Raw genomic sequence first — 26,479 nt, 5'->3', positions numbered from 1 at the left:
AGTCCCCATCGTGTTTACTTTAATATCAAAATTTCATAAAATAGAAATTTAAGCAGAACATCCTAAAGTTTACCATAATTTTATTGTAACAATATCAAAATTACATAAAATTAAGCAGAAAATTGATGAATTCTGTTTCTTCAGATGGTCTTTAAGGATCTCAAAACCCTTGGAGTTTGCTGAAAGAAGAAAATATTCATAAAATTAAACATTTTGGAAACCTAAGTTATTGTACATTTCTTAATATTTAGTTTTAGTTAATTTTAAAAATAGGTCAATACATGCATATTGTTCCAAATTCAAAAGGGGACACAGTGAAAAATAAGTCTGTCTCACACTCTATTTCTGCTCTCCAAAAGCAACAGTATATCCTTATAAAGATTGTCTAATCATATACAAGCATGTGTGTGGGGGTAAATGCTTTAAAAACACACAAGTGGTAGAATACAATGAACAATATTCTACCCCTTTTTTTCAATTAGTAATAAACACATATTTATAATTTTTAACTAATCCCTTCCTCTATGGCTTTGAAATTTAATATAAATTAGAAAAGTTCCGAATAACTTTTAAATAGATACACATTTAAGCTATTTGTTTTGCAATTTTATAAAAACTACAATGAAAACAGCTGTACCCAATTTTATGCATAAACCCAAGTATACCTGTAGGATAAATTCCTAGAAATGGAATTGCTGATATATGCAGTTGAGGTCTTAAGAAAAAGTTTTTACCATTTTTTTTTCTGACCAACTCTGTGTGAGAATGGGTGTTTCTCCCCTACATCACCAACATTGTGTTTTTAAATAAAACAACTGTATTTGAGAGCACATGTTGAAACAGGGTTAAACCTTATTTACTTTGGCTACATTTCTGTGGTTAACTCTACAATATGATTTCACAAATATTCTAAGAAAAAAATTCTTTTTAGGAGAAACTAAATAGCAGTAAAACCAAACTATTTCACTATATCATGAAAAATTTTTCTCTCAAAAAAGAAAAAACCAAAAAAAACACATCAACTTATTCGATCCAGCAATGAAAAACTTCTTCAAATTATCACTACTAAATTATAGTTTGGAAATTATGTCAAGGGTTTTCAGCATCTGACTCCACAGATGATAAAGGGACCAACTATTTCAACTCAACAGTGAATGTCAACAGCAAGTCAAGGACTGTTCTAGAAACTTTTAAGAGGGCCAGGCACATAAGTGACTAAAACAGTGTGTTAGAACTGTCATAGAAGTCTGTATACAGTGCTCAGAAGCACTGTACTTAGGTTAACAATTCTGCATGGCAATCAGGGAGCAGTACAAGAAATGTAACAAGTGTCTTGTGCTATCATAATAAATCGGTTTATTTCCTATTGTGGTTTATTTGTTTATCTCCCAACTCATTAAAAAAAGAATATTAACTGGTTTGCCAAGATAAATATAATAAAAAGATAAAAGTAAGGAAATCGGGAAATTCAGGTAAGAGAAAAATACAGATCAGAAAAGAAGAGGAAGCCAGAGCCACAGCCAACATTTATGCTAGTAATGCCTCTGCTGCTGTAGAGGTGGGCTGCATGTTTGGCTGTGCTTCCTGGCAGCTAACACAAAGGGAGTCTATTAGTAGATTTACAGTCTCCCCAAGATGAAAATAAACAGTTGCTTGGGACAGACACAGATTTCTCTTGTCCTGAGATCTGTTGAAAGTGCCCACTATTGGTTTTCATAGCAGAATGTTTTAGATGTCTGTGAATTTATACCAAATCTCAGTTCAGTAAAAGTCAATCTAAAGACGGACAAAATAGGGAATTCCCTGGTGGTCCAGTGGTTAGGACTCTGCGCTTTCACTGCCGAGGGCCCGGGTTCAATCCCTGGTTGGGGAACTAAGATCCTACAAGCTGAATGACGTGGCCAAGAAAAAAATTTTAAAAAGGTGGACAAATATGCTCCAGAGGTGACCTAATCCTGGGGTCACAAAATCACTGTCAACAACAGCGAGTGGTTGAGACTGGTAAGAGCGTTGCCTTTACCTAAAGGCATTCCAAGTCAAAAGCAAATTTGTTTGAAGATTCATTGTGGGCTAGGTGAAGTCAAACACATGTTCAGCTTATGGAATAGAGGCTAGAATATCAGTGACCTTTTTTTTTTTTTTTGCGGTACGTGGGCCTCTCACTGTTGTGGCCTCTCCCGTTGCGGAGCACAGGCTCTGGACGCGCAGGCTCAGCGGCCATGGCTCACGGGCCCAGCCGCTCCGTGGCATGTGGGATCTTCCCGGACCGGGGCACGAACCCGCATCCCCTGCATTGGCAGGCGGACTCTCAACCACTGTGCCACCAGGGAAGCGCCTCAGTGACTTTTACAAGGGTATCTGTCTGGTTATATTCCAAAAACTAAGCAGTGCCTGGAATACAGTAAGATTCAAATACACGTCAAATGCGTGAATCCAAGAATAAAATTTAGAATATCCCAAAGTGAACGGACTTTAATCCTCCATGAATACTGAGCAGCAAAAATAATGCAGAAATTTTTTTTCAAGAAATATATATAAGAAGCTGTTAATCATGGTTTCAGGGTTAGGAAACGGAGCTACTTTTTCCTTTTCAATTTTATACTTTTAAGCATTATTTGAAAATTTTATCATGTACTTGTGTTTTTATTTAAATAAAGATGTTAATTACAAAAAGTAAAAAGAAGACAATTGGGTTGGGTGTTCAAGATTATATTCTCTGAGAACCTGGAGGTATTTGGTTACTGTTCTTAACTGGAGGTGGGAAACAAAATATAATTAACCAAGAAATCACACGTTAGGATGCCTGAATCTAAGGGAAACTGTTAAAAATGCAGATTTCTGGGCCCTACAACTGGAGAGAGACATTTGATAAGTTTGGGGTGGGATCCTGGAACTTAACATTTTTAACAAGGACCCCAGAGGATTCTGATGCACGTGGTCTACAGGACACCCTCTGAAAATCACTACCTACCAGGTGATTATTCTTTTTCCCCCAAGACCTCCCCCCAACTCCAACCTCTCACCATCACCACACTCAACCCAGCTCCCCTGCAATTCTTTGCTGCCAATTTAAGGCAGATTACCTAGGTTTTGAGAACCAACCATGTGGACGGCAAGGCTTACCTCCTGGAATAATAACATCATCAGGAGGCTGCCTGTAAAAAAGCTAGCCCACCTCCACAGCCAGTCTGAGATTTCCCTCAGAAAACAGTTCTTGGTCTATTTCACACAAACTGCCATCAAGTACATACAATTCTGTGTCTCCCCGCATGAACGCAGTAAGTTCAGCCTAGAACATTTCCAGTGAGCTACTGTAGACTTTTAAAAACTTCAGCACACCTACAGAACATCTGAATTTTAGCAGTATTACACCAAGAGACAGCTGTTTCTTGCTGTTTCTGAGGGCACACTTACCTATCTTCTACTATCTTACTGGAAGGATAAAAAACTTTGAATGAAAATCCACTTCTTGGAAAAGAGCCCTTTGGAGAGAAAAATGCCCATAAGTGAATACTCAACTTTTAACAAAGAATCCCTATTTTTTAAATCAAACTCCTTGCTCCTAACTTAAAAATAAAGTTACAAGATGTGACTATGAAGTAATGAGACAAATTTTTGTATGCTCTTTATAGAGAAAAAATATTACTATAAAATATCTCCACTTGAAGCAAAAAGTCAAGTTGACTAGAACAGTTATGCTAACATGTGACTAGAAATGCTTAGGAGGGGTTCTACTTAGTATAAGGAATAAACAGTACTGGGTGATGCTAAATAAGCATATAAGACACTCGAACATCATGTTCGAGAAGCCTTTCCTGCCCCTCTCCCCAGTAAAAATCTGGGTTTGATGCCCTGCCATTGTGCCCCCAAAACAACTGAGCAGTAGTCACACATACAATTGTCTGTCCATTACTAAACTCTAAAGTTACTGAGCAGACTCTGTCTTTTCAGTCTTTGTGTCCCTGGAACTAGTTCAATGTCTGGCCCATTGCAGGCATTCATTAATGGGAATAAGTATCAAGAAAGGATGAAGCAATGTCAAAACCAAGTTTTGGGCTTGCCCAAAAGGTATAAATAAGGTTAAAAAGATATAATGATGGTGTAGGAACTGGTTGTTTACTCATTTACAGTATGAAAAAGTGGAAAAATTCAGAAATAAAGTGGTTTCAAATAGAGCGTTAACTATACGAGAATGCCCAGAGTTCAATTTAAATAAGGAAATAGCCTCATTGTGACAAGAATATTGAAATGTGAATAAAGATTCTACAAAAATTAGGGCCACAAATTTCAAACAATGAAACCAAATCAGCTGACTGTGCTCATCCTTAGAGCAGTAGTTCCCAACCAGGGACAATTTTTGTCTCCTAGGAGACATTTGGCAAGTATCTAAGGACATTTTTGATAGTTACAACTGGGGGCTGCTACAGGCATCTAGTGGATGGAGGTCAGGGATGCTGCTAAACACCCTGCAATGCACAGGATGGTGCCCCCAAACAGAATTATCTGGTCTAAAATGTCAATAGTTCTGTGGTTGCAGAAGCCAGACAAAATAAATGTGTGTGTGAGAAAAGCAGTAAGGGATGATGTTTCTAGAAATGATCTAGATGAAATAAAAAAGTACTAAAGTTTTAAATTCACAAGAATCAAGGAAACATACAGATTAAAAATCACTAGTGAAGGGCTTCCCTGGTGGCGCAGTGGTTGAGAGTCCGCCTGCCGATGCAGGGGACACGGGTTCATGCCCCAGTCCGGGAAGATCCCACATGCCACGGGCTGGGCCCGTGAGCTGTGGCCGCTGAGCCTGCGCGTCCGGAGCCTGTACTCCACAACGGGAGAGGCCACAACAGTGAGAGGCCCACGTACCGCAAAAAAAAAAAAAAAAAAAAAAAAAAATCACTAGTGAAGATATTTGACATAAAAAGCAACATTATGCAGCATTTAGTCCCCAAGTTCAAAAAGTCAATCATACTTTTATAGAAATTCAGAAGCAACTTGAAGATTCTGAAGCAATTTCAAGGTTCTGCATAAAAATGAAATATTAAACTGTGTCCCAGTAGGAATTTCCACATTTATCAGTGTTAGATTTTTGGGACTTGGACAATTTCCAACAACAACAACAACAACAACAACAAAAAATCCTCCTCAAAGGACAAGTACCATTAACATGTTTAAAGGGAACGGAATACATGCTCTGAAAGTAATTTCCAGAAAGGAATTCCAAGGAATCTCAAGGCAAGTTACTTTGAAGGGGAAAATACTCATCTGGATTTATAAGCTTTGGTGCATTTTTAAGAAAAAAGTCACGTTACTTTATAGTCACATACTCTTTTGAAAGTTTAAGAACTTTCTGTTTATACCAAATTAATTCAGTTGTTTCATTTATAGTATAGTTTTACTCCAACAGTAATTGATTAAACATATATTTTAAATTTAAAGAAGTAACAGTCTAATCTTGACAAATTATGACTACATAACGTTAACTACGTTCTTACAGGGTTTATGCAGAGGCATTCGGTATTGGTCAAAGTAAAAGGATCGTATTTGTCTGCGATGACAAGTAGGTCAGGCACAGGGTACACTCTCAGAGCATAGTCATACGCCCAATACACCGGGCAGACATAAAGAGGGAGAGGAGTCAGGTGTCCTTGGGATAAGATAGTCTTTACAAACTACAAAAGAATGACACAAAACAAACTTCAGTGCATTTGCAAAAGCTAAAAGAGCAACAAAGAATTTCAAATTAAATAGTAATTACCAAAGTGACTTAGAAAATTTGAGAAACAGTTGGGAAAACTGAATTACAAAACCTTGGGAAAACTGATATAAAATGAAATCAACTACCCTGTATTTTAGGAGAAATTTATGAGTTTTCATTCAACACCATAAAAACTACTCCCCCAAATAGTCATTTTGGAGCAATTGTATTTTTAGCTGTATAATAAACTAATTTACTAATTTTGTTCATCTAAAAATAATTTCACAGCTTGAGCAATGCCAAGAATATATACTTAGCCTACATACACTTTAAATGTTATAAAATACATACTAAAAATGCTCTGTATGATCTATTTCCATACTTCCAAATGAGGGTACATGTAACCAGTGATTGACAACTGGGAATCTTGAAGCTACAAGATAAACACTACACATCCTCCTGATGTGGGCAAATCATAGGAAATACTTAATAAACATGATAAACATAAACATTTTATTTAAACAAATGTATATATATTGAAGTACAATGTAAGATTTATGAGTTCTAAAGGCAAAACAGGAACCTCCAAAGAAATTTCCTGCTACTTCGGGGCTTTCTTCTGCCCATTAGGGGATACGTCAGTAAGAAAATTGAGAAACACTGATTTAGGAACAAAAATTACCTTACTGACAAAAGTGTGCTGAAATTATTTTGAACTATAAATAAAAACAACAAAAGGGCAAGTGATTAAGTGGCTTAACAAAATTTTATATAAATCCACGTGTAATTAAGACACCTTAATAAAGAAGACACAACTTACATGATTAGGAATATCCAAATTGCTACTGGGAAAACGGACACAGTTTCTGCACATTTTATTCACTAAGTCTTCACGAAAGACAATAATTTCTTGTGTACAATACTGAATTCTGAAATAAAAACAGTAGTTGAATGTGACTTCCTCAGAACAAAATATGAGGTAACTTTAAAGGCAAGATGTTTTATAGTACAAAGCCATTCCCACTTCCCATTGTTCACCACAGAAAAAATGCAACCAGAATCTATTCAACCATTCATTTGACAGTAATTTATTGAGCTCTTAATATGTGTCTGGCGCTATTCTAGGAATGAGAATAAACAACAGATACAATAATTACACAGTATGTTGGAAGATGATTAAGTGTATGGCAAAAAGAAAAAGGCTAACAGGAATCATTTAGGGGAAGGGAAAGTCTAGAAGGCTGGAGTAGTAAATAGGAGTATTGGAACAGGTAGGGCTCATAATGAAGTTTGATCTGAGCACAGACTTGAAGGAGGTGAGAGAGTCAAGCAGACATTCAGGGGAAGAACACTGTAGGCAGAGGGAACAGGCAGAGCAGAGGCCCTAAGATGAAACATGCCTGGCACATTTGAAGAACAAAAGGAGCTGGAGTGGCTGGAATAAATGAGGAGGAGAAGAAAGTCGGAGAGGAAATCACGGAGGAAACTGGGGGCCAGATCATGCAGGCCATGACTACCATTGCAAAGGATATGGGCTGTTACGGAATAACATGAGGGGCCCATCTTTCTGAATCAGTAGGGTGGATGTGACATGCCTTACAGTTTAAAGGATCACTCTGACATTGTTAAGGACAGACTACAGAGGAGCAGGGGTAGAAGCTAGAGAACAATGAGGAGGCTGTTACAGTGATCAAGGCTAAAGAAGATGGTAGAGGGTTGTAGAGGGGGAGGTATAGAGAGGTGGCCAGATTCTGGATATATTTTGAAGTCCTTCTTCAAATTTTTGAAGGACTTCCTAAAAGCTTGCATGTGAGGAAGAATCCCAAAGGTTGGTCTGAACGACTGGAAGGATAAAGGCGTCAGGAACTACGATGAGTAAAGCTATGGAACAGGGTTGGGGACTGACGAGGGAAGAAGATCAGAAGTTCAATCTGAAGTTGTCTATTAGACATCCAAGGGGAGATGATGAGTACGCAGCCAGATACGTAAGTGTGGAATCTGGTAGAAGGTTTGAGCTGGAGATATCAATGTGGGAATTGTCAATACACAGAGGGTAATTAAAGCCCTTGGACTGGAAAGGTCACTGAAGGAGTGAATGTAGGTAGAAAAGAGAGGAGAAACAATGACTGAGGGCATTCCCTCAGTAAGAGCCTATGGTCACAGTGAGTAGCACATACAGTAAATGTGTAATCCTTTCAGTTTTCCATTGTAACTTTTCTTAAAGGATGTGTAATTGGAATATCTATTTTTAAATCTCCCTCCATTATTTAAGCTTCTAAATTCAGTGTTAGTGAATTATTTAAATACAGTTAAAACATTTTTAAAGTTTTGAGAAACCTAAAATAGAAAGAAATTTTTTCATTTTTATCCCATAACAATCAAAATTCAGAGACAAATTTTAAGAAACAGGTTAATTTTTTTCCCACTTTTTGTTTTTGTATTTTTTTGGCCACGCCACCTATGGCATGCGAGATCTTAGTTCCCCAACCAGGGATCGCACCCACGCCCCCTGCTGTGGAAGCGCAGAGTCCTAGCCACTGGCCCACCAGGGAATTCCCAAGAAATAGGTTAATTGTTAAATGAAAGGAAAAAACCACAACACAAAAATACTAATATTTACCTGCAAGGATTAGTAGTAAAAACTGAAAATGGTACTCTTTGTCTGAATTCATTAGTGATGCTTTCAGCAAATGGTGGCCTATAAAAACAATTTATGTGATATAGTATACATTTTTAAATTTTACAGAATTTTCTTTACTGTTGCAAATATCTGAATAAAACTTACCTTGGTAAGATGGAACCAAATCCAGGATCCGCTGGACCAGGTACAAACACAAATCGACTACTGTAGCAAAATTCAACATAATTCATTCTAAAAATATTGCACCACTATCCCATAGTCCAAAACCAAATTATTGCCTTTAATTAAATTACAAAGTTTTAAAAATTAAATTTCATGCATTTTAATAAGTGAACTACTAAAAGGCTCCAGACCAATACTGTCCAATAGATCTTTTTGCAATGATAGAAATGTTCTAGACCTGTACTGGCCAATTATTGAGTGCTTGAACTGTGGCCAGAGTGACTGAATTTTATTTTTATTTATTTTATTTTTGGCCACGCCCTGCAGCTTATGGGATTGTTTTAGTTCCCCGACCAGGGATGGAACCCAGTCACTACACCCCACCCCCACTCGCCTGCAGTGAAAGCACTGAGTCCTAACCACTGGACTGCCAGGGAATTCCCTTAAATAGTTTAAATTTAAAGAGATGCACATAGCCAGTGACTATCATATTGAAGAGTGTAGCTCTAGACCTTTAGAGTAATGTCACCAAGAAATTTGGAATATGGTGGAAATTATCACTCATCCTTTTAATACTTTTCATTATAAATCTCTACTAGAGTGTAACATACATTATCATGATAGAAGGTTAATTTTATCTCTTAACTGTACTAATTTTCTCAACTTTTTCTTCCATCCATTTCTTAACTTAGGATTCATTTTTTGTGTTTCTTAAATAACACTTTAAATAAAAAATATAGAAATCATTACCTTTGGTGAATATTTGGGTATTCACATATTATATCTGCCAAAGTCTTTAGGGAATCTAAAATTTTAAAGGGATATTGAATTTAATTTGCATATGATATACATAAATCAAATTTTATTTTATTAGCTAGAACTCTACCTATTTTGAATGAAATTAAAATATTATAGATTATTTCTTATCAATTTAGTTTATACAAATGTAGAAACACTTATTAAACAGATCCTCAATACCTTTCAAAGCTTGAACCTGATTTTTTCCATAGGGTACAGATGAAAAATTGCCACACAGAATAAAGCAGGTTGGAGGTGCTGGTGAATAACCTAAAAATGAAAGAAGAAATGAACATATGGAGTGTAGAAATCATATTAAAATCTTTTAACCATGAGTTTTTAAATAATAAAACCATACTATTTTAAAAATAATACCTTAATAACATTATTATAAAAAATAGTAATAATAGTGCCCATTTACTGAGCAATTATTTTGTGCCAGGCCCTGCAATGGCTTGATTAATCCTCACAACATCCCTGTAAACTGAGAGAGAGATTAAGTAACCTGCCCAAGGTATTAGGCTGCAGCTTAAACCCAGTTCTGTCAAATTCCAAAGCCTAAGCTGTCCTCCACTCTTGTACTATTCTTAGGACAAATTCTCATTTATCATGAATACACAGATAGACACACACACACAGTTATTTTTCAAATGTAAAAATGTAAGTCTTTAAGATGAATTCATTTAAAATATTTCACCACTGAATCAATGTCTTTTACAAACTAGACTACTCAAAAAGATATATATATTTTCTAAGAATTTAGTTTTAAGGCATGAATTATAATTAGAGTTCAAAAAAGAATAGAAAAAAATGACACCTACCAGAAAACATGGTGTGAAGTTTTTCCAATACTTCTACTTGGTCCAACCAAACATCAGATATAAACACAAACATGGCATCTTTATTCTCATCCTCTAGTTGTTTTAGTTTTGCAGAAGTCTTCACAGATGTATTAGAAGGCCCTCCAAAAAAATTAATATTTCCATAGTATGCCCTAGGTAATTATAACACAATTATTACCTTCTATCCTATATTCTGTTGGAGATATTTTTCTGATATTCTACAAATTTAGCTTCTATCTAATGAGGTAATTGTCCCATCAATGTAAATTGGACCATGAAAATGTATTATTTGGGGCTTCCCTGGTGGCGCAGTGGTTGAGAGTCCGCCTGCCGATGCAGGGGACATGGGTTCGTGCCCCGGTCCAGGAAGATCCCACATGCCACAGAGCAGCTGGGTCCATGAGCCATGGCCGCTGAGCCTGCGCGTCGTCCGGAGCCTGTGCTCCGCAACGGGAGAGGCCACAACAGTGAGACGCCCGCGTACCGCAAAAAAACAGAACAAAACAAAACAAAACAAAAGTGAGATGGCTTGAGGGCTTGTAGTCTCTGTGGTGTGAGCAGCACTTTCCCCCAGATTATGTACTTCAACAGGAAGAGAAGATGCACAGCAAAAGCTGCCTGCCAGTGGCTCCCAGCCAGCAAATGTGGCCTTGGCACCTGATTTATACAGGCATACTGGGCCTAAAATCTTAATCCTCATACTTCTTCTTGAAATCATCACCATCATCATGGAATCTCAAGATTTAATTCCCTCAGATGCTTACAGGCTCCAGGAAGGTAATACTAAATATCAAAGCAGCGGCCAGCTGAGGCTGACTAGGTGTGAGTGAGGGAGCACACACATAACCCTGCCCAAAGTGGGCAATCACTGCCGTATAGATGTTCCAGGTGAGAATTCAGGTACAAAGTATGGCTAGATCTGATTGTTCAAGAGAACTCAGAAATCTAGACCATTATGAGAAATCTCCTAATTTTTAAATATTGCAAACTAATTCAAAATGTGTTTTAACACCTCAAAGGGGAAAAAAGAAATTTCTATAGACTACATTCAACCCACAGGCCACCAGCTTCAACTTCTACACCATTATTCAGCCTCTGCTCAAATACCTTGAGTGACAGGGAACTCACTCCTCTCAGAGAAGGCCCTTTTGGAACCACTCTAATAATGATTTTGCATATATTAAAGAACTATATAATCTGCCTCTTGTAACTTTCACTCAGTAAAATACAAAAATAAGAACTTTCTATTAACATGGGAATTATATTCGTCTAAGTGTTTTCCTATATCTTATCTCAGTTGAACTTCTCATCAATCCTATAGATAAATAAGACCGATAGACTGGAAGTCTTTCCATTAAAGCCAAAGTACAGCGATGCTATTGCAATCAATCTGGAGTCAACCTGAGGTTTTCAGTTTCATATAAAGCCCAGTCTTTAACTCTCATTTTCCATTGCTCATCGCCTTCTGACACAAAGCCTGAGGACTTGTAATAACTGAGATATGATATACTATCTTACGTTCATTACTGCCAGTATTATAAAATTCCTATAGAGTTAAAGTCAAACATTTTTATACCTAGTAGTACTAGAGGGTTCAGTGGGTGGAAATCCAAAGGCATTGACATGAAACACCTGATCTTCAAACCAACCTGAAAAAAGATAAGTAACAAATCACTTTCATTTGTCCAATTCTCCTTCTTGTTTGAAAGGACAAAACTATGGAACACAAAGCAGTAACGCTAGGCCATCATCTCATCCCCTGTCGACTAACAACAGAATTTATCAATCCCACTGCGCTACAAAACAGCGTCAGGTTCAGAGACTGTCTCTTTTTTTTTTTGGCCACACCATGCGGCTTGCTGGATCTTAGTTCCCTGACCAAGGACTGAACCCGGGGCCATGGCAGTGAAAGAGCGAAGTCCTAACCACTGGACCGTCAGGGAATTCCAGACAGTCTCAGTTCTATAAAACAAAAAATTCATGAAATACTAACAGATTTAGAAATAAAACTTTTCCCTTTTTTTATTTCACAATACATGTTAGAGGACAGACTCATAAGGTACACAGATTTTAAAATGTCTCATTTTATGACTCTATGTACAATCTGTTTTTTCAACTTCATTGAGATATAATTCATATATCATACAACCCTTTAAGAGTGTATACTTCAGTGGTTTTTAGTATATTCACAAGTTGTACAACCATCACCACTAATTTCAGAATATTTTCATCACTCCAGAAACAAACCCCTCTCCCATGAGTCTGAGAGTTATTTAATGTTGTCAAAAGTATGCTCTCATAATCAGTGTTGTCCCGAGTTACATCATGTTAACATATTTTAACCATTGTAGAAAGGGTTTTACGGTAGAATGATGAGGGGGAGAGGGAAAAAAGTATACTGACTTACCCTCTGCTAAGACAAAGCATGACTCTGTGTATAAACCGCTATGGAACTGGTACACAATAATTGAGGAAAATAATTCTACTTCTATGCTTGAGGTGGTGATAAAGTCAACATACATTTTGGGCTCAACAGGACTTCCAAATAATAAATTCAAACACTTCACATTTAATACTCTGAATAGATCATAGCTTAAAAAACTTTAGGTTTAAATATCCCCATATCTGCTTCTAAGATCTAATACTGACAGTATAGACCATTCTTAGCATGTTATAAACTTCCTCAGTGATTTGTCTCGATTCTCCAAATAAGGGGGAATTACAGGCTTTTTGTCTCTGGTTAGGATTATGTCTCCAGATTCCTACACCACCGTATGGAAGTTACACTAAGAACCCAAATAGGTAAATGTGAGAATAATATATGATCAATTTCCCCAACTCACATAACACAGATTTAAAAAAATAAAAGTGAAGGATATAGCTTTACTAAGATCCAGTTGTACTGTTCCTGTAGGATCTTCCAGAAAAAATTTTCCCTAAAAAAAATTAAAAGAAGTATGTCCACATTTATGTAAAGATGAATACTATGACAAAAGAATTAAAATACTGACAATTTTGACAACAGAATATAGTAGACAGTACAGTGGATTTTTAAAAAATCAGTAACTCCTAGTCTAGGCTTTTCCATTTACTAGTCTGGTGACCACAAACTAATCAATTAATTGAGACTCGGAGTCTTCATAGGTACCTAGACAATGACCACTGCCAACCAAGAGATGACAGGAGGGATACTCTCTGGCTGCCGTAAGAGGGGCCTCGGAGAGCCAACAACAACTCCCAGGGAGCAGGCTATGGTTTGCAGCTTTGATTGTTTAGAAACCCAGTACTCTCTGTTCAACCAGAGGTCACTGGGGGACTAATTTCAGGCTATGCAAACTGGTGGCCTGTATAAGACACTCCTTCCTGATGTCTACTCAGGAAACCAAATGCAAAAGGAAAGGTTATTTGGTGACTGAGGTAGCCACTTTCAATGAAGAACACGCTCCCATGCCCTCTGTAAAAATCCTGTATGTAACTGACATTTCATTAATCTGAAGGCTGAAAATAAAAGTTGGATGCTTATCAAGTTCAACTTACCTCTTTTAACTGGGTTATCATTCCAAGAATAATCACATCTCCGATCTTGGTTGTACTGCCCAATAGGGTTTCTACTGTCTTAAGCTAAAGTAAAACAAAATAAATTCTTAAGGACTGAAAATATGTTCTTTTAAGGAACTAATCTTTTTACAAGTAAGTAAATTTTGAGTGCACATTTTAGTATTTTACAACTATTTTACGGTAGAAAGTCAAATAAAATTTAGAAAATATAATTTTATCCTACAAAAAGCTAAAATATTAACTGATGATGGCTTGGAAGAATTGTGCCTAAAGAAACACCATATCAACACAGGCCCCAACCAATGACTGAAGTTTCATACCATATTATTTTGAATAATAATAAGTATATTTATCTTTAAAATGTAAAAAAAGAATATAAATTTTATTTATTTGGTCAGTACCTCTTCAGTACCTGAAAACTAGTGGGCTATTTAAAAAGTTATATTCTATTTTTATTTAGTATTTTGAAAGGCTGTCATTATTTACATTTCTCAATCTGATCCTTATTTTTTATCAGAAAGTTAAAGGTAGTAATAATTGCGGCATTATTTTTAAAAAATCCTTTCTGACCCTTTTCTATACATATAATCCTAAGTATATGTTAATACACACATATATAATTTATAAACACATAGCCATACAGTTTGTTTTATTGCAAAGATGAAATCATATTATTTGTATTATTCTTCAACTTAACTTTTTAAGTTTAATATATCTTAAACATTGTTCCATTTAACTATATATAGATACACTTCATTCTTTTTAATGGGTAGAGATATCGATAGTATATATACAACAATTTACCAAACAACTTAAAGGACATGATCACATCATCCCATAATAATCACTGTTAACATATGATATTGAAGTTCCTCTTTAAAAACATGAACCTCAAGCAACACAGGAATACAACGTTCATTTTAAACAGTTTTAAAAAATGAAACAGGGATAAATCTGAAGAAAAGATATATAAGACATGTATTCTAAAAACTGTCTTAGGTAAAGATTTCTTAGAAACAATACCAAAAATATGAGCCATAAAAGGAAAATTGATAAGTTGGACTTTAACAAAATTAAGAACTTACGTACTTCAAAAAGACTGTTAAGAGAATAAAAAGACAACTTACAGACTGGGAAAAATATTGCAATTTGCAATCAATCAATTAAAGCAACACAGGAGTAAAAGCTGTAACAAAGTATTCATGAGGACACCATATTTGCAGTTTGCAAAGGAAGAATGCCATATAGGGACTATAGATGGTGGTTTAAATAGATAATATACCAGCAGGGATACAGAATTAAACAGCTTGGCAAGATAACAAGAACAATAAATTATTTAGCTAAGCCCTAAAGTTACTTTGGCAAAGAGGAGAGGTGAAATAATGCTCTGGGTTGTGGGTATCTGAGTTGCCATAGGAAACCTAATATATTCAAGAAAACACATCGGCAGTCATTTGTAGAGAAATATAAATAATGTCAATTTCCAAAACTTAATACAATTTTTTTCTCCAACAAAAGTTAAAAGCAGAAACTATCAAACTCTATAAATGTTTTCTCCTTATGGTGCTGCCATCAAACATTAATTTAAGCATTATCTAGTATTATCGTTTTAGTATCTATCAGACTGCTCATCACCATGAATTCTGGTCTAACATGGTAGAGGACTGAATGAACCTTAGCAGAGGCTGGGCCTCTTCAGAAGCTATTTGGAACACCACAGAAACGGTGGGTCCCAGCCAGAAGGAGCTAAGGACTATCCCCCAGCAGGGCTCTGTGTGCTGGAGGGGGAAAAAAGCCACAGATGGACTGACGGTGACCAGGTGTGTTGCTGGAACAAAAGTGATGGTGCTGTTTGGTAACCACTTTCTTAAGTATTACAGTGGAAAGAGCACACACAGCAGAAAACATTCTTCCTCTCCCCAGACAACCCTGTGACCTGTCTGTGCTCTCTCATGCATTCTATAAATGTGGTTTCCTTAGTGCCTTCAGTAAAATTTTCACTCCAACTGATATAGCATGTCTGAGCTGAACAAGTGTATGGGGGTCACCAGAGGGCTGGGCTGGGCAAGGAGCAGGATTTCAGAGTATGAGTGAGGGCAGGAAGGGTAGTGCTGAGGGTTGGTCTGAAAGCCAGTGTATCATCCAGCAAATGGACCAGGAGGACGAGGGTTCTGTCTTGGTGGCCAGAGACCCAGCACACAGGACATGGACTTTACCAACAGTGGGCATGCACAGGTCAGTTAGCTAGTTAAACTGTTATCAGTGGTTAATTTTCATGCAAACTTCAATAAGTTAGAATTAAGCAATAAATATTAAACTTGTATACATATACCCCCTAAATAACTAGGATAACGTTCTAACCTGGAATTTGCTTCCGCTTTCATCAGGGTGAGAACCTATCACTGGAGGAGTAAATAATTCATGTCTGTGGGTCCTCTAGAAAAAAGAAAGATTCACATGATTTACTGAGGCAAACATTTACAACTAAGATTCATTAAAATAGTGCCCTGACAAAGCACTGTCCTTAAACTAACGTTACTATTATTTATTCTCAACAAATTTGAAAATCTACATAGTTTAATGTACAAATAGCTAGAAATGTAATTTGCTTAAAAAATCATTTTAAGACTTTTTTTTAAAAAAAGGTCTATTGTGTACCTGGCAGTAGTGCACTCTGGGCTGAGGATATGAAGACAACAAACCAAGGTGTCAACCTCAGAGCACAGGGGTCAGTGAGAAGGAAGTGTCAACAGGTCACAACACAACAAAGGACCCTGAGCAGAAGGGGCCATTTAACGAGATCCTAAATGATAAAAAAGACTTTGCTAGTAAGAAACAAAAGGAGGCTGAGACAAGGCATTTCAGGCAGAGGAAGGGATGTGTCACAAGAAAGAGTTATTAAGAGTAAAGGAGGGGCTTCCCTGGTGGCACAGTGGTTGAGAATCTGCCTGCCAATGCAGGGGACACGGGTTCGAGCCCTGGTCTGGGAAGATCCCACATGCTGCGGAGCAACTGGGCCCGTGAGCCACAATTACTGAGCCTGCGCGTCTGGAGCCTGTGCTCCGCAACAAGAGAGGCCACGATAGGGAGGGGCCCGCGCACCGCGATGAAGAGTGGCCCCCGCTTGCCACAACTAGAGAAAGCGCTTGCACAGAAACCAAGACCCAACACAGCCATAAATAAATAATTTAAAAAAAAAAAAGAGTAAAGGAGTATTCAGGAAGTGATGTGAAGCTTAGGTCAGGTGGATCATGTAGTGCACAAGGCAGCACGTGCGACAATGCAAGAGATGGGTTGGAGCCTCTATTTGGGAAAATGTCCCTCCCACTGTGGTCCACATAGTTTAGGTAGGGTTGGTGCCCTTCCCCCTCCAGACAGACCACCAAGGCCTAGCAAATCTAAGTACTCCACCCCCTTGGCCAATGATTGTTTCAGGGTTGAGCAAGTGCTTGAAGCCTGGCCAATAGGAGACAGCTGCTAGAACTATTGGAAAAGAAGAACTCTCTAAGAGTTTCCAAGGCTACTAGTGAGTGGCCATCTCGGTCACCTCATAGGAAGAACTTGTTTGAAAGTAAGATCCATTTTTTAAAATTGCTGGGAGATGGAAAGAGGTAGATGCCTCATGACATTGTGCAAGCACCTTGATCCAGCCATGCTTGACACAGCTGGACCTCCAGACTTCTCCACAAGCCAAGAAGTTCCTTTTTCTGTTTTAGCCGTCTGAGTTTTTGTAAACTCTAATAAAAGAGTCCCAACAATACAGACTTTGTATGCCAAACCAAGAAGTCTGTCTTATAGACAATGGAAAACAACAATTTTGAAGTAGGATGATAAAATCAGATTTGCTTTCAGGAAGATAATTGCAATAAAAATATGCATGGACTAAAATTCAACCCTTTTAATGAGGCTCGGGAGGGTTTAGTGATACCCCCAAATAATATCGTAGGCTTTAACACCTAATTTTTAAAAAGAAAGTGGTATTTACTGAGCATCTTCTCTGTGAAAAGCACTACGCCAAAGGTGGCAGAGGAAATAAACAAGGAGTGTGCAGTCTGACAACAGGGACACACCCCCCAAATGCAAGGCAGGGCCAGCCCTAGTAAGTGTAGCAGGAGACCCACTGAGTAGTCAGTGGGTTGAAAGCAGGAAGAGGACTTCCCTGGTGGTCCAGTGGGTAAAACTCCACGCTCCCAATACAGGGGGGGCCCGGGTTCGATCACTGGTTGGGGAACTAGATCCCACATGCACACCACAACTAAGAAGTCCACATGCCGCAATGAAGATCCCGTGTGCCGCAACTGAGACCCGATGCAACCAAAATAAATAAATAAATAATTTAATTAATTAATTTAAAAAATTTAGAAAGCAGGAAGAGACTGCATCCAACTGCAGATCAAGAAGGGCTTCAGAAAAGAGGAGGAATCTGAGAAGGCCCTTCCAGAATTAGGAGGGTTTCAAGAGCAGAGATAAGAGGGAAGAGCATCAAGAGAGTGAATAGTATAAGCAAAGTCACAGAAGAAGTGGAAGAAACAGACACAATATTTCCATGTTTCAGTTTTGGCTCCTCTACTTTTCAGAGGGAAAAGTACAGATTAGGCCAAAAACGTGTGACAGGAAGATTTGTATTTTTAAAAAATATTTATTTATTTGGCTGCTCTGGGTCTTAGTTGTGGCATGCAGGATCTTTAGTTGTGGCATCCACGATCTTTTAGTTGTGGCATGCGAACTCTTAGTTGCAGCATGTGGGATCTAGTTCCCTGACCAGGGATCAAACCCAGGGCCCCTGCATTTGGAGCGTGGAGTCTTAGCCACTGGACCACCAGGGAAGTCCCAGAAGATCTGTATTTAATCCAGTAGGTGGTAAACTTCCTTGAAAGACTTGTGAGCAAAATCATGGCGTGATCAGCGCTAAACTTCTGGAAGATTAACCTGGCAACATTATGTAGGCGATGGAGGCAGAAGAGAAAAGACATCCTCAGTGCTCATTCTCCTCAACGTTTGTTCAGTGCTTACTCCTGCTGACGACCCTGTCCTCATTGAAACCTCCCTGTGCTTCTGCTATATAACACCACCCTGGCCTAGCCCCCAAACTCTATCATTCCCTTTTCCATCATCTCTCAGGGGCTCATCCCTGCAGTCCCATCTATTACTCTAGGCAGATGCCTCCTAAATCTCTCTCTACCCAGATCTCTTTCTTTAGCTCCAGATGTACATCTCACCTGATATCCTACTGGCAACCTTAATTCAAATGTTTGAAACAGAACCTGCCATCGTCTTCCCCATTCTGTTTTTCCTGTTTGTTTATATATTACCTAATTACCGTTATTCTACCTGTCCACTCTCTCAGGCTCAAAACCCTAATCATCTTTCAGTCTTCACTCTCTCCCTTCTCTTTCATGTCCAATCAGTCACCATGAGCTATGGCTTCCACTGCCAGGACTGTCCCCTCTTTCTGCTCCCCTTACCTTCCTTCATTCAGGCTATCATTTATTCCAGGACTAATACCACAGATTCCTGTAAGTCTTCTCTCATACTCTAATTCATCCCAAAATCAGCTGAGAGAGAAAGTCCTCAGAGAACTGCTGTAAGTGAGTTGCTCTGGTATTTTAAGGCTCCTTGTACCAAGAGAACAGAGTCCAACTCCGAAGAGTGGCATCCAAGGCAATCCCATGACTTAGTTGCCACTTGACTTTCCAAACTTATCCTATGCTACTCCTCTTCACAAGCCTTCCTCTCCACACAAAGAAGGCTGATTGCTCATCATTTCCTGCATGGAGTCCACTTTTTCCTCTTGCTCTGTCTTTGTTCACACTGTTCACCACCTTCTCCCCATTTCCACAAGATCAGAGCAATCAAGGCCCATGTCAAATGCCAACATTTCCTTGAAGCCTTCTCTGATTTTTCTATAGAAAGCATTCTCTTTGTATTACATTTCTTCCATAGCATGTATAAAATTCTACTTCATATTTTATTTATGCAGATGTCTTTAACTTCATAGACTATAAGTTGCTTGAAAGTAGTATAGTACAGGAGGCAAAGGTTGGGCTCCAGAGTCAGACTGACTGGATACAAATCCTGTCCCTACTTACTAGATGTAACCTCTGGGCTAGTGACTAAACTTCTCCAGGTCTCAGTTTTCCCCATCTGTAAAATGGGAATAACAGCATTTATACATACATTGATGTTATGATGGTCAAATGAGGTAATGTCTGTAAAGTGATAAACAATGCCTGGCCTATCAAAAGCATTTAAAAAATGTTAGCTACTATTTTTATCATCATCATGATTGTTAAAGTACAAAAGTCCATCCTTTAATTATCCCTGAGTCTTACCTAAGCTGAAACAGTCTCTTTTTCCCCCTCCGACTTACCTGGTGCAAAATTGTGTATCGTTCACGAAACAGCTCTGCTTTATCTCTTGCTGTTCCAAATAAATTTGGTGCAGGGTGGTTGGTCATAAATAAACTAGGAAAAAAGGAATGCCTATTTATGACTATCATAATACACAAAGGTAGATGAAAAATGAAACAGGAGACTATATACCTTCCAAAAAAAAATGTACATTTGAAATTAGCTTAACATCAATAGATGGCATACTTACGGAAGAAATTTTTTTCTTTCTGAATTGTACACAAGGCGTGGGATATCAAATGCTCCTATGATATTGAAAATATGTTCTCTGAAAAACAACCCACAAAAACAGACCTGATTTACTAAAACATAAGTATTCCAAGTGAACATGAAAACTTGCATTATAACCTTATGTCATATACACATACTTTTCACAGATCACGTACACAATTTCTTATAGTGTCAAAAATAATATGGGGGTAAAGTTTTTAGCCTGTGCATTTTCCTCTCAGAGATGAGAAAGCACTGCCACTACTGTCAAGCTAACAAAAAATTTAATCAACTTCTAATTAAGAATGTTATCTGTTGAAAAAGAACATTTACATATAATATAGTCACATCTTAAAGAAATCTCTACTATTTTCATAAGCTACAATATTATTCATTAGGTATTATTCATTAGAATTAGGTATTATTCATTAGAAGGTTTAATACCTTTTAATATTAATTATTAAAAGGTATTAAACAATTTTTTAATCCAAAATATCATGCAAAAGTGACCCAGGAAAAGATGTAAGACAGAAGAACCCCCCAAATTCTGCCCATATCCTTGACACCTATAGCGTTAGAGAAGGATAATTCATAAAATAATTTACCTTCAGATACTTTTAATATCATAATCATGTTTGAACGAGGTTAAAAAAAATTCATAGCACTATTGCATAAATATTACAACCTAAAGAATCTTCCCTAAAATTATATCTATTTCCCAAAATGAAAACAGACAAAAAAATGTCATGCTAGTCTGTTGGTAGCACCTAGTACAGAGTAGCAGAGAACCAGTGAACTTGAAGTAAGCCTGCTTCTAGACACAGCTCCATGATTTTCTAATGGGTCAATCTTGGAAAGTTATTTAACTTACCGTGCTACTTATTCATCTATAAAAATGAGAGCCTCTCCCTTGTGCTATGATATAATGCCTTTCTGACAATTGGAGTTGCAAAGATCAATTACCACTCAGTCCCTACTCAACCTCTATATTGGCTGACTGTAGCATATGAATAGCTTGACAGAAACAACGGGTAACTTTAATGCCTATTTTAGGATTATAATCCTTACACTTTGATATAATCGTTTTGAATTTCTATTGATGGCTTTAGGAGCAAGTACTCCAGTATCTTAAACAATGAGTTGGCAAGGATAAAATTTAAATACCTCAATTTCTCTATTTTTTAGCAGCTCTAATAAGTTCTGACCGGAAAAAGATTAAAACTACTAACCAAAATGAGTAATGACTCCTTTCAATTATCTCCATTGCCCCAAATAGGAAAAAACTGTCAAAGTTAAGACTATCTCTATCCATTTTCCCAGATGTTTTCCTTTCAGTTAAACCCTGTGAATTTGGAAAGAAGTATCATATTCAAAGGAGGAAAGGAAAGAGGTTTATCTCAGGGAGATAAAACCCAGAAAAATTACTGCAACATAAATTCCTAAGCTCTAACAGCATGAGACAGGGTAAAAAGTCCTAAAGCTGAGGTTCTACCCTCCTTTGCCATTCACCATGTGACCCAAGTTAAGTCACTGAACTTTCAGGACTCGGCACTTTCCTAAGAAAAAAAGTAAATTATACCTCTGAATAATCAGTTCAATCCACATGCAGCATATAGAATATTAAATCAAATCAGTTGGGTAAGTGGCAAAAGTTTGTCATGGTACAAGCAACACTGAAATCTCAAATTCTAGGATAAAAATAGTAAAGATGAGTCATTTAATATTGAGGTTTATAATGTAAGCTATCACTTAAAAAAAAAAACAACTAAGAAATAACCACTGTAGAAAGGTGACCACTGAGTATTTCCCCAAGAAAATAATTTAAAATAACCACTCAACAACACTTCCAACATGGGGAAAAGGTGAATTTTTCCACATACACAGTTTCATCTACTGACTGACTGCACTCCTGGACTGCTGCTTCCACTACGGACCGTTCAATCATGTTTGATGACACTGAAAAGAGAAGTTCAAAGTTAAATTTTAAAAACAGGCATAAAAATTAGTTCTTTCCACACACAGCTTTTTTCCTGAAAATAATCTGCAAACACTAACCCCAAGATGCTCATTACATAGATTTTAGGAGGAAAAAAGTGTTAGCACAAAAGCCGTATTTCAAATACCTTAATATTCCACACTCAAATACACTTACAATACCTTAATACACAGTCAAATGCCTTAATTTTCTAAATAATGTTAAATAATATACATTCAGGTATACAAATGCTTCTGTAAGCTCCTAGGTTTAATATGGTTACATTAGTATAACTTTGCATCACAACTGCTGTGTTTCAGTAGGTATGATAGTAATAGTAGTAACAATAACAGCCACCACTCATTAAGCCCTTAGTAAACGTGTGGCACCACGCTCAGTGGTTCACAAGCATTATTAGATAGATGTCCTATAAGACTGCTGTTCATAAGCCATGTCTTACAGATGGGGAAAGTGCAGCTCCAAGAGGTCAAATAACCAGATCACCAACATAACTGGAAGGAGTAGAGAGCAGTACAAACGCGAGCCTGATTCCATACTGGGTGCCCTTAACCACTGTGGTATGTTCTCAGGCAAAATACCACGTACCATCTTAAATTAATGTACACTGATTTTCTAAATGTAATCATTTTCTAAATTTCCGACTGTAAGGAAATTTTTAAAGCAAAGGTATATTTAAAATTCTGCCTTTAGAAACAACGTATCAGAGCAAGCCACACCCACTTCTCTCCTTCAGTGCTCTAGAAACTGGACATTTTTTTCTAGAAGAGCACTTCTCTTTTGTAGGCCCATGCTTATGGTAAAAGGCTAAGTATTTAACAAAAAGATCCCTTAAGAAAGGCTGAAGCAGGAAGGGAAAGTTATTCTTGCTTACTTTTTTTTTCCCCTCAAACATTTAAGAGTACCTAACTTAAGTAAGACAAAGTAATAGGCAGAGAGAAAAAAGTGACCATAAAGGAATCAGAGGGGAATTCACAAAGGGGAAGAACTGTAAAAGAGTCTCTGGGAATGCCCCAAGGTTCCAACAGAACTAGAGGTTACTCCTTGGCAAGAAGAGCTACCAAGGGTATGTCTCATACCACCGGGACATTCAATACTGAATCCTCAACTTCAAATTAAATCTATAAATCTAACTGAGGATGTAGAACTATATGAACAATTTAAGAGCTGTCAGAAAATGTTACTTACAGGGCTGCTTTTCAACTGCATCAATGATCTTTTCCAGTGCATCTTCAAGCTCTACTTCGTTGATAGACTGAAGAGCTTCTGTGAGGTACTTAATAGCTTCACTGATAAGAGAGATTGGTAATTAAGGCTAAAAGTTTTATGCCAAAATCTAGCAAACACTCATCAATCTAGCATTGAAATTAAGATCCACTCACTCCTCCCTGCAAGCAGTACTCTCCTTTCCTGTGCTTTCTGAACAAATTCTTCCTCCTATCCCCTGCCAACGTAATTGTTCTTAAAGCCCCAAATCACATCCTTCTTCTAGGAAGCCTTCCTAGACCAGCTCTACCTGCTGCAATCTCCCCTTCCTTCTGAAATTGTTTAAAAAATCTCACTTATAGATACCTTAGATCTGCTGTATCACATTAGCCTTGTACTATTTATTACCTGACATTAATAAACTCAGTCTGCTTCAATGTTCTGAACATAACAGACACTTAAATACATATTTATTAATTTGATAATGCATTTGCTTAAGTTCCAGTAACTTCATCAGTTTTCAACTGTAAAATAAGAAAAAAATTAGGCTAGAAAAAACTTTGACATTCGAATATAGTCATAGAAGTAATAACACTCACTAAAATCACATGAATCCCTCTCACCCCTCAAAAATCAATAAAGCTGAAAATTTTTTTAAAAATCACACGAATTCCTGATTTAAATACCAATAATACTCAGAATGAACACTGTCTACTTAAACAATTTGCTAATTCCATGCCATTCTTTATTTTTAGACCACAGCTTTACACTTTGCATCAATATTATTGTTATAGTCATGGCACTAACTCTTCTATATCTTGGGTTGCTTATTGTTTCATGTGTGGGTGTCACATTCCTCCAATTTATTATAGATGATGCTCCTTGAGAAGGGGAACTGTGTCATCCTTTGGCAGAGTGCTAAGCACACTGAAGGTGGTCCACAAATACTTGCTGATTGAGTCCTTAAAATCACACACATATTAGGTGAATCTTGGGAGAGCTCTTAGCATAGACCAAAGTCATACAGGATCTGGCTTCCGCCAAATCTCACTAGTCTCACCCAGTGTCTCTGGCTTTCCTGGTGCTCTCCTGTCTCAGGGTCTTTATATGGTCATTTCCCCCACACTCTTCACCTAGTCAAGTCCTGCTCATTCAACTCAAACCATTCTTTTTTTTTTTCAACCATTCTTTAAGGAAGCCTTCTTTGACTCTAGAACTGTTTATACACCTGGTTATACGCTATCATAGCACTTCCTTCCTCAGATCCTTTTCATAATTGAAATTAAATAATTGTGAATTATTTAATATCCATGGTAGACAGACTTGTAAGATGACCCCTAATAATCCACACCTCCTGGTATTCACATCCTTGTGCAATCGCCTCCCCTTGAGTGTGCGTTGGACCTAGTGACTTGCTTCTAACAATAGAATATAGCAAAAGCGATGGAATATTTTACTATATTGTAGTTTTAAAAATAAAAATTTTGAAGCGGCAAGATGTCACTTTCTTGCTTAGGTTACAAAAGACTGTGACTTCCATTTACTAGCAGACTCTCTTGCTAACTTTGATGAGGTAAGCTGCCATGCTGGGCAGGCCCAACAGCCAGCAAGGACTGAAGCCCTCAGTCCAACAATCTTGGATGAACTGAATCCTGCCAATCACTGAATGAACTTGGAAGCAAATCCTGCCCAACTGACTCTGAGATGACCCCATCCGGACTGCAGCCTTGCGAGACACCCTGAAGCTAAGGACCCAGCTAAGCCTACCTGAATTCCTTACCCACAGAAAATGTGAGAATATAAGTGCCTGCTGTTTTAAACTTCTAAGTTTGGGGGTAATTCGTTATGCAGCAATAAATATTAATACACTATCTGTCCCCCAACCTCCGCATTGTCTTACCCTCTCCTACTCCCTTGCCCCAGCAGTACTTTGCAGCTAACAGATTTCAGTGTATTTCTGACTGAATTAATGAATGACAGCTCAATATCAGGTCAAATTCTAAGTGAAAATAAAGAAAAATTAACTGATCAATTGGTCGTATTTTCAAAATGTGGGGAATCAACTGAACAAAATTTATTACTGTCTCCTAGAGCTTATCCACTCTTGCACTTGTTCACCACTAACCCAAAAGTAAGGTAAAAGTCCCATGATGCTTATTACAAAAACAAACAAAAAAACCTCTACACACACAAGAGCAATCAAAACATGGTACAGAGAAGTGTATCCCGTCCAGCAGGTATTTACATATGTAAATACTGTATTCTTTATATATAAAAAAACCAGATTTAATGAGAAATATCTTGGAAAGGATCATTCTACAAGTCGCAGAAAACACGGATATGGCCAGAGAAGCACAGACGTTCTAAAGGAAATCTAAACAAACAAACCAAAAAAACCCAGAAGACTTAAGAACATGCTTTAAATTACCCACTTCCTAACTCTCCAGGAATTCTCTCTCGGGAATAATACGTGATCCAAAATTGGGAAGGCTAGCAAGGCCCACAGGTTGTACAACATAACCTGACAGCTACCGACATGCAATGGGCTTTCCCAGGTCTCTCGTTCGCTGTCTACGTAACCACGTGAGCAGCGCTGTTAGGATTCCCAATTAGCGGAGGCAGAGACTAAGCTGGCTGAGGGGCGCCCAAACACAGTGGTAATACATCGCTGCTGCGACACCGACAGCCGCCTGTGCGGCTGTCTGGTACGTGCAGGAGGAGACCCTCATCCCTTCCGGGACTCCACGCGACTGTCGAGGAACTTAAGGCATCGCCAGGTCCCCCTTGCTTCTTAGAACTCTTTCAAGGGCCGGCGGCCCGGCCCTCCCCTCCTGTCCCGCTCGGTGCCCAGCCAACTCACCCCCGGAGCAGCAAGCCGCGCAGCTTGAAGGCAGAAAGCGCCCTACTCCGCAGCCGCTCCGGCGCCATGTTCGCTTTTTGGCGCCACGGCTACGGCCCCGCCCC

The 26,479-nt window shown here is 38.0% G+C and overlaps 1 protein-coding gene across 4 annotated transcripts; it reads right to left on the bottom strand.

Annotated features, from left to right (window-relative positions):
- Positions 1-60: 60 nt before the first annotated feature.
- Positions 61-26,479, bottom strand: POLE2 (DNA polymerase epsilon 2, accessory subunit). Of its 4 annotated transcripts, none has more exons than XM_067736736.1 (19): positions 26,376-26,479; positions 23,498-23,598; positions 22,197-22,272; positions 20,297-20,374; positions 20,067-20,160; positions 16,058-16,132; positions 13,676-13,759; positions 13,018-13,074; positions 12,546-12,594; positions 11,719-11,787; positions 10,118-10,294; positions 9,477-9,566; positions 9,249-9,303; positions 8,481-8,540; positions 8,316-8,393; positions 6,516-6,624; positions 5,493-5,669; positions 3,415-3,482; positions 61-179 (listed from the first exon to the last, which is right to left on the bottom strand). In XM_067736736.1, exons 1-19 carry the CDS (start codon positions 26,441-26,443, stop codon positions 161-163), a joined length of 1,584 nt encoding a protein of 527 aa, XP_067592837.1. In that variant the 5' UTR covers positions 26,444-26,479; the 3' UTR covers positions 61-160. The 4 variants fall into 4 exon arrangements, with proteins under 4 accessions (XP_067592837.1, XP_067592857.1, XP_067592847.1 ...); XM_067736756.1 differs by lacking the exon at positions 26,376-26,479 and adding an exon at positions 25,944-26,066; XM_067736746.1 differs by lacking the exon at positions 3,415-3,482.

The sequence above is a fragment of the Pseudorca crassidens genome, chromosome 1 (genome assembly GCF_039906515.1).
Source record: "Pseudorca crassidens isolate mPseCra1 chromosome 1, mPseCra1.hap1, whole genome shotgun sequence".
Lineage (NCBI taxonomy): Eukaryota > Metazoa > Chordata > Mammalia > Artiodactyla > Delphinidae > Pseudorca > Pseudorca crassidens.
The sequence above is the reverse complement of the archived record's forward strand: the minus strand, read 5'-3'. Positions and strand labels throughout refer to the sequence as shown.